The 14,588-nt window shown below is 33.3% G+C and overlaps 1 protein-coding gene across 1 annotated transcript in view; it reads left to right on the top strand.

Annotated features, from left to right (window-relative positions):
• The window catches only part of LOC104081750 (sodium channel protein type 3 subunit alpha), a gene marked incomplete at its 3' end in the record, with an annotated part of 53,025 nt that overhangs the window by 24,218 nt on the left and 14,219 nt on the right, over positions 1 to 14,588 (top strand). Inside the window, exons 15-17 of the mRNA XM_009584604.1 lie at positions 1,649 to 1,822; positions 3,095 to 3,475; positions 5,525 to 6,010. Of these exons, the coding sequence (XP_009582899.1) occupies positions 1,649 to 1,822; positions 3,095 to 3,475; positions 5,525 to 6,010 (1,041 nt within the window). The remainder of the gene's footprint in view (positions 1 to 1,648; positions 1,823 to 3,094; positions 3,476 to 5,524; positions 6,011 to 14,588) is intronic.

Here is a 14,588-nt window from a genome sequence, read left to right as displayed (position 1 = left end):
TGCTGGTTTCAATTAAATTCTCTGTTCCTCACTGTATTAATCTATTAACCTTAATTTTGTGATTTCCATTCAAAATATGTTAATTTACTCTTCGCTTGTGACATCACGATCTGTTTGAGGATAAATTAAATATGACAAATATGATTCTGCCTTTTCTGTAGCATTTTAATGAGAAGGAAGAAATAGTTCTAAAATGTAATGATTCATTTTCATAATACTAAAATTCATTCAGTATTCAAACGTCCTAAGTAATTATAAGTAAACTTGAGTTTACTTCTGTTAAAATGTATTTTTGTGTATTTGGGATGCAGTTATGCCCAAGAAAAAGTAGTTTGTGGATGGAATGGGTTATTTTGTGAAGGAAATATTTTAAAATGAAATGTTTTTCATTGCTTTTTTTTTCAATGATTTTGACAAATATGACAGTTTTGTCAAGAATAATCATCTTTGTTGCGTTCTCTTTACCACACATGACAATACCTGTTACATTTTTCTGATTATATGGTAACATCTCTCATATATCAATTTAATAGTATAGTGTTTCTTGCTGTATTTCTAGTTTCTCAAAAGTATACACTTTAAAAAATGTTAATATTTACACTTTAACAATGGTGAATGTTTCCACAGCATTATATCCACCTCCTAATCTTCTTAAGTTAAAAGGTAATCATGAGTGTAGTTATATAGTGTTGTAAAAAGTCAGCTTTGCTTCCATAAAACTTGCTGTAGGAGGACTGAGAACAAGCTGGGTAAAGAACTATCATAAGGCAATGGCAGAGTGTATTGGTGTACTTTAGTAGACTTTTGGATCATCTAGGATATCCTGTGAGTGTTGTGCAGAATATTCACATGTTTTTAGTGGTTTTGCATTATGTTCCAAAACTTCTTTATTATGCAGCACAAACCACTGATCACTACTCATTGTGAGAAAGCGTTGGGTTAAATTCTGGACTTCAAAACGCTAAGGAGCGTTGGTAATTTCACATTTGGCACTTCCAGATATTTTAAAGAACATTATCACCATGATGTTCTTTTTCCCAAAAGGAAATAACTATCACACAGAATAGTAGCTGTGCATGAAACCTCTATATCCTTACAAAAAGCCCAGTGTAAGAAACTCCAACTTCCCCTGACTATTCCACCCATACTCTTAAACTCTGACCTAAAAGACAGACCTTAGAGAGTCTGTCCTTAGACAGTCTGACCCTAGAGAGTTTCTTCTAACACTTCTGTTTAGACTCTGAGCAAGGAAAAAAAATTGCTGTCAAGTCTTCTTTTGCTTTACTGGGACTATCCTCTAGGAACAGGACTGAAAACACCAGATCATATCACATCATCTGCTGGATGGATAGTCCAGTACACATTAGTCAAATCTGAACCAGCGCTGAGCTGTTGACGGGTGAATAGCTTTTTATAGGTTTATCAAACCTCTGCCCTCCTATATCTGTCCTGATTTAGTAATTTGCGTTTAATTATCACTTTTCAGTGTTTAGAAAAACTTAGATGCCATTTGGAGATAACAATCAGCCAGTTTTTATAGTAACAGATAAAAGTAACAGGTATGAGAACTCAAGCTGGATTAGAAAAATTTACTCATATATATAAATTTCTCATAACAACTCAACTAATTAATTACATTTTGGTTTAGGTATTCACTGGGATATTTACAGCAGAAATGGTACTAAAGATAATTGCCATGGACCCTTATTATTATTTCCAAGAAGGCTGGAATATTTTTGACGGTATTATCGTTAGCCTTAGTTTAATGGAGCTTGGTCTTGCAAATGTTGAAGGATTATCTGTTCTTCGGTCATTCAGATTGGTAAATACCTTGATAATTAAATATTTGCATGCAATTGTCTCAGTCAAAAAAAATGTGCTGATGTCTGTAATAATTACCAGTACTGTAAAGATATATTATATACTTAAATGGCTCACACATATTTTTCATACATGCCTAATTTGCAAGCCATATTTGATAACTACAAGTTTAACGTGTTTGTCCATTGATAACCTTTGAGATCTTTTGGTATCAAATTATCCTACTGATATCCTATCCTACTGATATCCTTTGCCAGCATAAGACTAACTGCTACCTTTTGAGAATTTTGTAAATCTTCGTTATACTGATTTCATTAAGATTCATCAAAGCTGAATATCTGTAAAAACATACATATTGCCACCAGCATAAAGAATCATAACATTTTTAGTCTTTATATTGTGAACATTATTTTGTGTTACTCATAAAGCCCCTAAGTAGATTCTCTCTTCACAACATTTATTTTAATGGGCACCAAGGATAAAGATTTAGTAACTCCATTACATATAACAGAGAGTCATAACAATCTGACTTTAGGATAACACTTACTTGAAATATTATTGGGCTTCTACTAGAAATGTCCTTTTTATAGCAATTAGTATTGTACACAAACCTAATTTATAGGTATGCTTACTGGAGGCACAAGATTCATGATTTAAAAGTCTGTATTACTAATAGTTATCACATTACTTGAAAACCTAGGTTATTTCCTAATATATAGAGCAGGAATTAGTGACTTAGTTTATCAGCACCAGTTGCAATGGTACCCACCTTCACATACCATAGTTTGGTTACCGAATATTATTTTTAAGTTAGTGTTTATGATTTGAATGGACATCACAATATCAGCATCAAATTGTTGCTTCAAAAATTGTCCTCTAACTAAGCCTGGAAGACCTAATGTGGTGCTGAAGGAAATGTGGAACCAAGCCAGCAAAGAGGGTATAATAAAGGTGATGAAAAGAGTACAAACTTCTAAAATGTCTTTAAGAATTGTTTAGTAATCATCTGTAAGTGGATGTTTAAAAATATTAAAATCAAATGTGGTTCAAACACAAATTATGGTTTTTTTTCTATGTGCATCACTAAGATGAAATGCTGAACACTGCAGTTTAGGCAAATACTCCATGCTCCCTGCTTTCCATTAAAATAATAATATGTTCCTACTGAAGAACAAATTAATCTACAGAAACTGATATGCTCTGCTAAACAACTTGGACCTAGCTTCTATTTCAGAACTAATGCTAATTATTCCTCTGTGTTTTTATCTTTCAGCTTCGAGTTTTTAAGTTAGCAAAATCTTGGCCAACTCTAAATATGCTGATTAAGATTATTGGCAACTCAGTCGGGGCTTTGGGTAATCTGACCCTGGTGCTGGCCATCATTGTGTTCATTTTCGCTGTGGTTGGGATGCAGCTGTTTGGGAAAAGCTACAAGGAATGTGTCTGCAAGATCTCCAGTGACTGTGTGCTTCCACGCTGGCACATGCATGACTTTTTCCACTCTTTCTTGATCGTATTTCGAGTGTTGTTCCTGATTGTGTTTCGAGTGCTGTGTGGAGAATGGATAGAAACGATGTGGGACTGCATGGAGGTTGCAGGCCAAACCATGTGCCTTATTGTTTTCATGCTGGTCATGGTGATTGGAAACCTAGTGGTACGTGATGAACATTTTTGGACCTTAACTCTGATGCAAAATGTACATAACTTACAGCTAGGCAATGAGAATGTTTGTCATCCTTCTGTTTAGAATTAAAAAATAAATCTGAATGCGCTAGATTTTGGGTAAAAATATGACGATTCCCTTCTCCCCCTTTTCACTCATTTCCATACACTGAAGTACTCTCACTATGGGTCCAGGAATTTAGGAATACACCCAAATGTCAAATCGAACACCCTATCATGGGAGTGCTGTGGCTAATTTAGAGGTGCTGTTTAAATCCAAATGTCTTCCTAACCACTCTGAAATAATAAAGCTTGTGCTGCACCAGCTCCTGGGCAGCAGCTTCTTCGGAGAAAAAAAATCTAATGGACTTTCTTACACCCATTACAGCTAATTCCAGCACTAATACTTCTCACTTAATAAAAATAAGGTATAATGTAGCTGTTCTTATATAGAATATCTTGAATTTAAGTACTGACCTTTTTGGCCTGTTTAGGTGTAAAAAACAAAAATGAAATACAGAGTGATTGGACATCCATCCTAAAAATGTGTTTGAAACCTTCTAACTCAAAATTATAGAAGAAAGCTTTACAGAAAAATTTTAATTCAAGCTGACAAGTTAAAATGCCAAAGGTTCAATTGATAAATATTGAATTGGTGAGAACTTCTTAGAAACCAGGATTATAATTGGAATGCACCATTTACACTTTTACTTTATTTTTAAGTTTCTTTTACTGTTAATCTTTGCCGTTCATTCTGACACGCCTAAAAACTGTATTTCATTACCTGTCAATATTCTCTTCCTTTAGTGATATATTCTAACATGATTTAAATTTTTATAAAATAGAATTCAAAATGTTCGTATCCTTCTTGTTTACATGACCTTGCAATCTTGACATTATATCAGCAGAAATGTGGAGAGCCCCAGAAAGCTATTTATGATCAGTAACCTCCTCTACTATTTTTTTAGCATTAGCTTCAGTGTAGAAATACTGTTTCAGATTCCTATTGTCTTCTTTCTTCCAAGTGTCTTTTTACCTTCAGGGTTCTTTTCTGGAATTGTGAAAATCTGCAGAATTAAATCTCATAGAGGGTACAAATGAGAGACCTAACACATTTAGGGGAAGTTTATTTATGCCATTTTGCCATGTCATGACAACTTTTGATGCCTGGTGGTATATCAGACTGAAAGTATGAAACGATTAATTGCTTGCAAGCTGTAGTGAAATAGCTACAGTTTATAGGAGATTATATTAAAACAACAACAATGATGTTTGAATTCTGAGGCAAAAAACCACAGTTCTCAGGAAATACTGCTGCTAAGATTGTTACCTGCTGATGGAAGAAGTCCATTTTATTTTAAATTCCTACATAAAAGCAAACAAAATTTTCATTTTTTAACAAGTGAGAAAGGAAAAAAATCCAATTACAAATAATATAGTATTATTATAAATAATAGAGATTAAAGTGTAAAATTCATTTTTAAATATTCCTTTTATCCTTTTATGACAAGCTTTATAGAATTTAAGAGACAAGCCCAGAATTTACAGAAAATCACAGTCTCATGGTATAATCTTCCAAACAGTAGTTAGAAAGTATAAGTAGGTTATTATAGCATTAACTGATATAAGTTTCTAAAACATCTGCATCATAGAAACCCATCTAATTTTTACAAATCATGTTTATTTAATTCTACTTAAATTCCAAGTGATTTTAAGAGATTTAGACAGAAGATGATGAATGTGTATAGCTAGAATTTTTGTAACTTTTTTTTTATTTTAGAGTCTAAGCAACCATGCTGCTTTAAACAAAGATTAAAAGTTTAGAACATTTAGGTATTAGGTTGTCTGTTTTCATCTTCTGAGTGAATACTGACCAAAACAAGTAAGGAGATCTTTTGGAATTTAGGGTGCTATATGGTTGTCTAGAATTAGTGAATGTTGTTTTTCAAAACAATGTGTGCTATTTGACAGTATGCTGTAAAAATACTCACTTCTTATATATATGTATTATAGTATACAGCTGTATTCTCTCATCTTTTAGGTATTGAACCTATTTCTGGCCTTGCTGCTGAGCTCATTTAGTTCAGACAACCTTGCTGCTACCGATGATGATAATGAAATGAACAATCTCCAGATTGCTGTGGCAAGGATTCAGAAGGGAATAGATTACGTTAAAAAAAAGATACAGGAGTTCATCCAAAAAGCCTTCGTTAGAAAGCAGAAAGCTTTAGAGGAAATCAAAGCACTTGAAGAGCTAAACAAGAAGAAAGACAGTTGCATTTCCAATCATACTGCTGTTGAAATAAGCAAAGATCTGAATTATCTTAAAGACGGGAATGGAACCACAAGTGGTGTAGGCACAGGCAGCAGTGTGGAAAAATACATAATCGATGAAAACGATTACATGTCATTCATAAACAACCCAGGCCTCACTGTTACAGTGCCAATTGCAGTTGGAGAATCAGATTTTGAAAATTTAAATACAGAAGAATTTAGCAGCGAATCTGATATGGAAGAAAGCAAACAGGTAGGATTTTTTGTATCTTAACAATTAAATTGTAGTCATGCATTTACATATTTCTTAATTACATATTTAGAATTATTTAAAAACTGTCTTATCCCATGTAAATATATTTTATATTTTATTATTTTATGTAATTATTATTCAAGAAAAATATTACCCTATGTGATGGTATACTAGGGGGTCCTTAGAATTTACATTTTTAATACTCTGTTTATCAACATTTGGAAGACGTATCATTTTAAATATAATTATTTCTTTCACAATTTTATGAGGCTTTAGGACTAGCACACATTTCATAAAGCATTCTTTCTGTAGTACCTATAATGCGACCAGGATTTATGGAATAAGAGTATTGCAGAAGGCTAAGGAACAATCAAGAGTATTCAGCTTTGCATACCCAATCAAATATAAGTGGAGAAAAAATATTTTTTTCTATATTTAGGGTAGTTCTAAAAATGAACCCTGAGACATCATAAATCAGTGATGTATTCTGGATTATCTAAAACATTTTGTGAGTAGTATTTATACAGATTTTGGGTTCAGAGACTATGGCTGGCTGAATTGAAGTAATCCAGATACCAATAAACGTAATGGTAAAGCAGTATCTCAAGTTATCCTGGAAAGCAGAATAATCTTGTAATATAGATGCATGTGGAAACGGTTTACTTGAAAGCCTTATGCTATTGTTATTGTGCAAAGAGTCAGAAGTTGGTCTAAAAACCAGAAGCCTCAAAATATAAGTGGCTCAAATACCAGAAGTGAACATGAACAGGTGATAACGGTATTCAAGGAAAACTTTGTATCTTGGAGTAACGATCAATGGCAAGATAATAAATGCATTAGCAGAATATAATTATATTCAATGCCATTAGAAATGTAGGAACTGTGAGGTTTAAGGGATCAGGAACCATGAATAAATATCTTTTCAATTAGAAAGCTGTGATGTTTGTGTGATAACTCATTAATACAAAAAAGTTTGTTTACCATAAAGAAAGCTCTTCCATAAAGAAACCCTGCATTCATGACTGTATCATAGCTGTATAGCTGCCATATTTGCAAATAATGCTGTATTCCTCAGCAATACCAAACTATACCACATAACATTAATGGATAGCCATGATCCAGTTAATCATAGTATGTTTTTTTTGCTAAAGAACATAACGGAACATAAAGAATGTGTGTTTATTTGCAACTGCAAAGAAAGTTACTCTGCATAACAACTGTAAGATTGAGAGCAAGATATTCTATCATCTGAGTTGCTCAGTTATGAGACAAACATTTTAAATGTAGATGTACAAGATAGTAGAGCAGTACTGCTTATCCATCACAATTTAAGAATATAAGAGATACAGGAAATGTAAAGTGATATAATTTATGAGATCAACTAGTATCAAAAAAAAAGCTTTCAGAGTGACTCTGGGTCTGAGACATAAGCACTTGTCATGTAAGCTGATCTAATAAAAGTTAATTGTCTTTTCCAATGAACCTTTAGCAAAGTCTTCTAAGTCTTTTCATATATTCTGATGTTCTTTAAAATGACATTTTACTATAAATTTTCTGCTTTCCTTGTGGTTAGTTTTGATAAATACAGTGATGAGTGCCTTCCTAGTAACTCCATCTTATGAAGTTACATGCCTAAAAATTTCCTGAATATGTTACTTTTTTAAAAGTTTGTAATATGCATTAGGAAGTTGGGAGGCTTATATGCTGTGCAGACGCTAAATGTGTGGTTACGTGACATGTTAGCCTCAGCAGCAGAGCTGGCTTGGGAAGTTCCCATCCACGCCTGGCTCCTGATCTCCTGGCAGTCTTTACCACTTTCTTTGCTACAGTACTTGTGGGTCTGTACTATAAGGCATGTCACCGGAGTGATGCAAGTTAAATAACATCATCCCATAGGTATTATTTGTTTATTTCTTCTTCAAGATAGATTGAACGGTTCAGTTTATGGTGTACTGCCATATATTTTAGCAGAAGCTGAGGACAAACCAAAATGCAATGCAAAGGCAGAAATTCCTCTGCTTTCCGAGTGAATATATGATGTAAGTACACCCCAAGAAAATGGAGTAAAAGCCCTTGCTGTGCTGAGAAGTTCTGAATGATACCAATTTCAAGGTGACGTTCACAAGTCAATTGCTCTGTTCATTCCCATCTGAACCATGCTTGGTTCAGGCATCATGCTTTTTTCTTTGAAGGCCATCCTGAAGTTTCAGGACCATAATAAATCAAAAGGGATTTTGTCTTTTTTTTATGGAATTTAGATGTATCTATATGTCTTCAGGAAGAGAAACCAAATCCAAAAGTCTGTATAAGCAATTTTAAAGTGAAAATTTCAGGTGACTGTAGGAAATCCGCCAGTAAATGATGGATAGTATTTATATTAAGAACTTGAGAAGAAATTTTCAATGGGGATAGGATAAGTTTAGGACTTCTGTGGAGCCTCAAGATTTCCATAGAATGTAATAATCACTACCATTGCGAAGCTAGAGCAATAATGCTTCCCTCAAGTTTTGCTCACACACAACTGTTTAGCGTTTAACTGTTTGATGTGTATTTGTACAGTGCAAGTGTGCATATTGTGAACAGTACCTAAGAAGACAGGAATTTCCTACCAGTGCCCTGAAAATTGTGAATTCTATATTAATTACAGTTTCTGTTCTGGATTCCTCATTCCATTCCTTCTGGATGATTTTTAGGGAAAGGATAAAGTGATTTTTTTTTTTTTTATTGTGTGTATAAAAATCCACCTGCTTTGGTAATATATGAACAGATGTTCTGATGTGTGACAGGAATTTGTGAAGATTCCGAATATTCTCCTACCAAGTCAACAGTTATGTTGAATCTTTTGCTGCCTTCTCATTGTCTTTTGAGGAAGATAAAGAGTATATTGGCACAGTGTTTAAGTTACCTCACTAGAACAGTACACCATCATTTGCTTTATTTTGCCTCTCAAGGAATACCGCTGAAACAAAATTCCTGCTAGGAGAAGGCCTGGTCTGCAAAAGGAGGGGTAAGAGATGGGGCAGAACTTCTCCCCCCTTAACTGTGGCAGTACTTAGCACTTAAAATACCCTCAGGAGGTATCCCCTTTAATAACCCTTTATTTAACAACAGAGCTATGAGAAGCTAGATCTGCACAGGAACTCTAAAATGAGACACCATTTTTTTTCTGGTGTATTACTGACTGTCACTGATGCGAGGAGCAGAATGATTAAAGTCTGTCAGCAATAACAGGTCATGCTAGAAGTGGGACAGGGGCTGTGTGCCCCTGAGGAATATGCCAAGAGCCACTAATTACTATAGAAATTGTAGCTGTGGGTGAGTGAGGAATTGTAATTTTTCCTATTTTTATTATCAAATACACTATAGTACAAAATAACTCTAGCCATCAAGTTTCTTTTGGAAGGCTGGTTCCTTTTTTTTTTCCCCACTTTCATAAAAACACTTTCTAATTAATTTGCTAGTTAATAACTCCCAAATCTGCCAGAATCTATTCTGGAACCTGGCTGCAAGTTCCAGACATAAACAAGATCTTTCTAATAGATATCACTAGAAATTTGGGGAAGTCTCTGTTTGGATGAAACAGAACAACAACATTTATTAGATTTAAAAGTTACCCACTGCTTTAGAGTAATAATTGGCTGAAAGTACCTGGAAGAAGGGAACATTTCATTGATACTTTGAAGGAGGATTTTTTTAATATCTACTATCAGAAAATAGAGGTGCAATACCCAATGAAATAACCATCAGAAATAACAGGTTTCTGCTCTGAAAATAAGATACTCGAGATAATTAACTTTGAAGATAATAAGAAAATTAGAAGTAACTAAAGGGGATAATTTGGTGTTTTTTAAAGTTAGCATTGTGAATGCTGTTTCTATTATAAAATATGCCTGCTAATCAGTGAAATGAATGGACTACGTTAATCTTACCAAACATAAGACTCCTAACTATTGTATTTCTGTGCACTTAACAACTGTTCATTATATCTGAATCACAACTTTATGAATAAAGTTTTGGATTTCAACACAGAAAATAATTTCAAAGATATTCAACAGTTATAGAAAGCTGATTTCACAACTAAAGAAATACATATACCTACAGGCCTCTATCATTCAGAATTCCAAAAGCCTTTCTATCTACAGTATATGTACAGTAAGTACAAATTCAGATTGGAGAAGTAAGGCAGCTCAATTAACTTCTGAAATCACAACAGATGGTTTTAATAAAATTAAAAATATCCTTCATCATCTAATCCACTGAAATTTCAAAACAAGGAATAAGTTCAGTTTTCTGATTGGCTTCACTAGTGCCTTTGTGACTAGGTGAAGTAAAAAGACAGGAACACAGTTATTGCATTCCCGGAAGTTAAGCATTGCCATTGGGCTTCAGTAAATTTCTTACATACCCAGTAGTAATTCGATCAATTTGTTGGATGATTTTTATCACATTTCTTTTAAAATATCCAACAATCTAAATTCCCCTTTTCTAAAACTGACCAGTTCTGGGACAGTATCTTCAAAAGTGATAGAGTTTTTAAATTATGGACTAGCTGTGGATAACTAATGAATGAAACCGTATCTCTGGATAAACTGATGGGCCACTGTCCAGACCGTGATCCAATCCTCTTTTGAATAGAGTCAGAAGTATATAGCATACTAAATCTAAACTAGAAACTTACACAATATGATACTTCATCACATGTAATTTGAACAGAAATTAAGGTTTATTTTCATTGAGATCTAGAAGTTCTACCACCATTATTAGAGGATGAAGGAGGAATGGGAAGACATACATCTTCAAAGTATTTTGCTTACTGTATGCATAATTTTGCAAATAAAAGAGATATAATCACATATTCAGTTAAATGAAGACTAGAACATTAAACCAAAAAAACCCTTAAAATTTTCATTAATATGCATTGTAAAATACTGGAATACCTTCCAAATCTGCTAATCATGTCTTTATTAATTTAATTAATTGTATTTTTATTTATGAATCACAATTTCAGAGTGCGGATTATTAGATCTAGCTTCTGCATTTCTTATTTCTCTAAAATAAACTAACAAGTTCTGTAGAAAAGTTTGTTGAACATTTCAGGTGGTATGTATTTCCCTTTTTGCCAACTGATGATAAAATATTTAATAATTATGTTTTAATTGTGTTAAAGCCATGTTTGAACTAGAGATTCCAAAAAGAGGAAAACTAGAGATCCTGTGTCTTGAACTTCACTACCTACCATTCTTACTTCTCACAGGGGTAAAACCAAGCTGGAGCAATCAAGAATGCAGCTCTGGTGCTTTTTAACCAGGTAGAGCAACGTGTCACCACTTTCACACAGGTTACCTAAGCAAGTTATACATATATATGTATATATATATATATTCACTTTTTAATGGATTTTGACTGGCCTGCATGCTATTCAGCTATGTACCCTCCCTATCATTGCAAGACAGTAGAAACATGCACAGCTGCTCTCTGCTGAGTCATGGGACTCACATCACAGCATGGTCAGGCGGGATTGGCAACCCCAACATACATTTTTTAACTCTGCTAATGATTTTTCTGGATATTTTAATACAGTCTTTAGCAATAACTGCATGCTCTACAGTTTTTGAAGTATGGATCATAAAAATACTGGAATGTTATACGTTGAAGAGGCCAAAGAAAAAGGGAGCATGCATAGTTTTTAAAAAATAAAAACAACCCTTTTTGATTCAGCCCTTATAAATGTAAATATTTAATGAGATGTGTTAAGTGATTTACATAATGATTACTGCCACAACTTCAGCTCCTTAATGAATAACATTTAAACTATTGCAGTAGTTACTTGCATAAAAATTACAGTTATACTTTTAAATCTACAATGCACTGTAATGCAAATATTCAAGATGCTACAAACTACATTCTGTATTCATTTGGGCAGTGCATATCTTGAGTTTTATAAACTGTAAGCAGAGCAAACAGTTTCATAATTGCTAAAATTATACTTAGCAAATAACCCCCCTTAAAAAACTCTCAAAGCAAAGCATTTTACAAATACTCTTTTCTGAAACTTTAAACTCCTTCATAAATAGTGGTATTTTCGAATGTGTTTCATGATAGCAGTCTGTCACTGAGTTGGGGGGACTTTACTTGGTGTACGTTAGAAAGACTATGGAGTAGTCAACATCATTTTTATAAAATTCCATGTATATTTACCCTAGGTTTTTTTTCATTATAGGCAAGTATAATCTCCATTGATGCATAATTGACAGAGCCTTCAGGAGTAGGGACAGCAAATATTGCACAGGAGCCAGAGTTACATGAAACTAAGGAGGTCAAATTATCCTAATAAAACTAGGTGTCAAATTTTGTTGGGATTGAGATTTCAATCCTATAGCAGGATTCAAAACTGTTTCCTTCAGGTGGAGTCTTACTGGCTTCAAAAGGATAACCAAATGGTTCATTTTGTACCATTGATTATAGTGTAATATAATCTGCCTATATTACATCATAGTATAAATTGTCCAGAGATGCCAAAAGAAATTCATACTGGTGTGTATTCTGAAAATTCTCAGATTTTACTGATTAAATTTTAAACCAAGATATGCTTCAAACATCAAATAAAACTCTAACGAAAGAGATTTTTAAAGTGGTTTTCTTAATATTATATAAAAGTCAAATATCATAAGATCTGAGATTTAAAGTCAGTTTAGAATCACTTTGGAATCACTGATCCCCATTATTTTATATTTTGTCACTCAATTACAGTGCAGCTTTCAAGATTCAAAGGATAAAACACATGGCTGAATTACTAAAGGCAATTTGTAATGGCTGAATCCCTTTATTTTATTGTCACTTGAATCATGAAGCCGTTTGTAAAGCTTAAAATTTTAGTAGCCTGCTCTTGCTCTTATTGAAATCTAGAATGAAATCAAATGAGAGCAAGACTGGGTCTTAAGTGAATGCATTTTCTTATAAATGGGCACATTAACATGCTGTTGGTCAAAGCTTGTTTTAATGATCTAAGCTGTTTAAAAAAGATGCACTGCTCTGAAAGGACAGTATGGAGGCTGATTATACATATATTAACCAAGTATCTGGGTTGGTGATGAAGCATTTTTGATGTTACATCCTATACAATAATATTTATAATATTATTTTCAGAAAAATACAATCTCATTAAGGTAGTCTTATTTTTTATTTTATTTTTGTGTGTGATTTCCACAGTATTGCTCAGGCTTCTGCTCTGGTCAAGCATGTTGTTTTGCTGATTCAGGCCTTGAGAATGCTGCATCATAAGCAATTGCTTTCAAATGTATCCTTGTAAAGGAAAATGTGATATCACTGAAGATGCAAATAAGTATTTACAGGGCATGGCGAGTTCTAGAGGCTGATAATCACATTTATGAGGTGAAAAGAAGATTGTGTTAATCCATCACGTATCTTGAGTTTCCTATTAGTTTTATTAGTTTTATTGCTAGGGGAAAAAAAAGATCATTGAAGTCACCTCATTTAAAATGCAATGGTTCTTTCCTAATTTAGGGTCTTGAAGCAAAGAAGAGGAGTTTTATTCTGAATGAGGTTTTTTTTATAATGCAATTGTTTGAGATTATTTGAAAAATAATGAGGAGAATGCTTTATGTGAAAAATAATGAAAAGAATTATAGTAGGGTTTGTTTGTACTGATTATAAATTGCACTTCTGTCACTTGGTTTTTAGCAACTATGCTGACAGGACTATCTGCAACAGAGTTTACATGGGAAGATGCAGTTAAAAAATTGACTGCCTTTTAATTGGCACTCATATAGATTAATAATTGACATTTACTATGAACCTTCATCTCGCTACTATTAAGTCAATAATTGATTTAACGATGATGGATCAGGCCATGAATTAGTTTTAATTTTCCTTACTTGAATGTGACAGATTATTATTTTCACAATATTTGGGTTTTATTTAATGAAGAAACTGCCTATAATTTCAGTGACGGGTTTCAGACTTCTTATTTCTTTGTATTACAATGATATATAATAAGAGAGTTAATTCACAAATCTTATTTCCGTTTTAAAAGAGAGCCTTATGTGTGGATAATAAGGTGGTGTGCTAATAATGCTTAATGTAGTGTACATTAATGTGCATTCTGTAAATGTAATACAGAAAGCAAAGTTGAAAATATTCTCACTGTATGAGGTACACAATATTTTACTTCAGACTTACTGATCTACATGACTAGTAATAAAATGATTCCATTTAGAGGCAATACAGCTGTAACTTTTTTACATATATAAATTTTGGAAATCATAGAGAAAGTGCAGTATGAAAAAGGAAACATGATATTTTAACATGTTTACTAAGCAAAAATTAACCATTGGAAACATCCAAATCTCAATGCATTTATTCAAATCTTTTCACATTTGTCAGCATGATTTTCCATGTATGAGAGATCAAGATATTTAAAAAGGGAAAGAATGGTTTTCAAACTCATACCTGTGTGCTTTTCTATTACGCGACAAGTCCTTTATTTTTGGTCACAATGCAGTAACAGCCATGCAACCTGAGGTCTGAGTGACCCTATATTGACTACATTTGCATGTGT

This window comes from Fulmarus glacialis, unplaced genomic scaffold (assembly GCF_000690835.1).
Source record: "Fulmarus glacialis isolate BGI_N327 unplaced genomic scaffold, ASM69083v1 scaffold14479, whole genome shotgun sequence".
Classification (NCBI taxonomy): Eukaryota; Metazoa; Chordata; class Aves; order Procellariiformes; family Procellariidae; genus Fulmarus; species Fulmarus glacialis.
The sequence above is the reverse complement of the archived record's forward strand: the minus strand, read 5'-3'. Positions and strand labels throughout refer to the sequence as shown.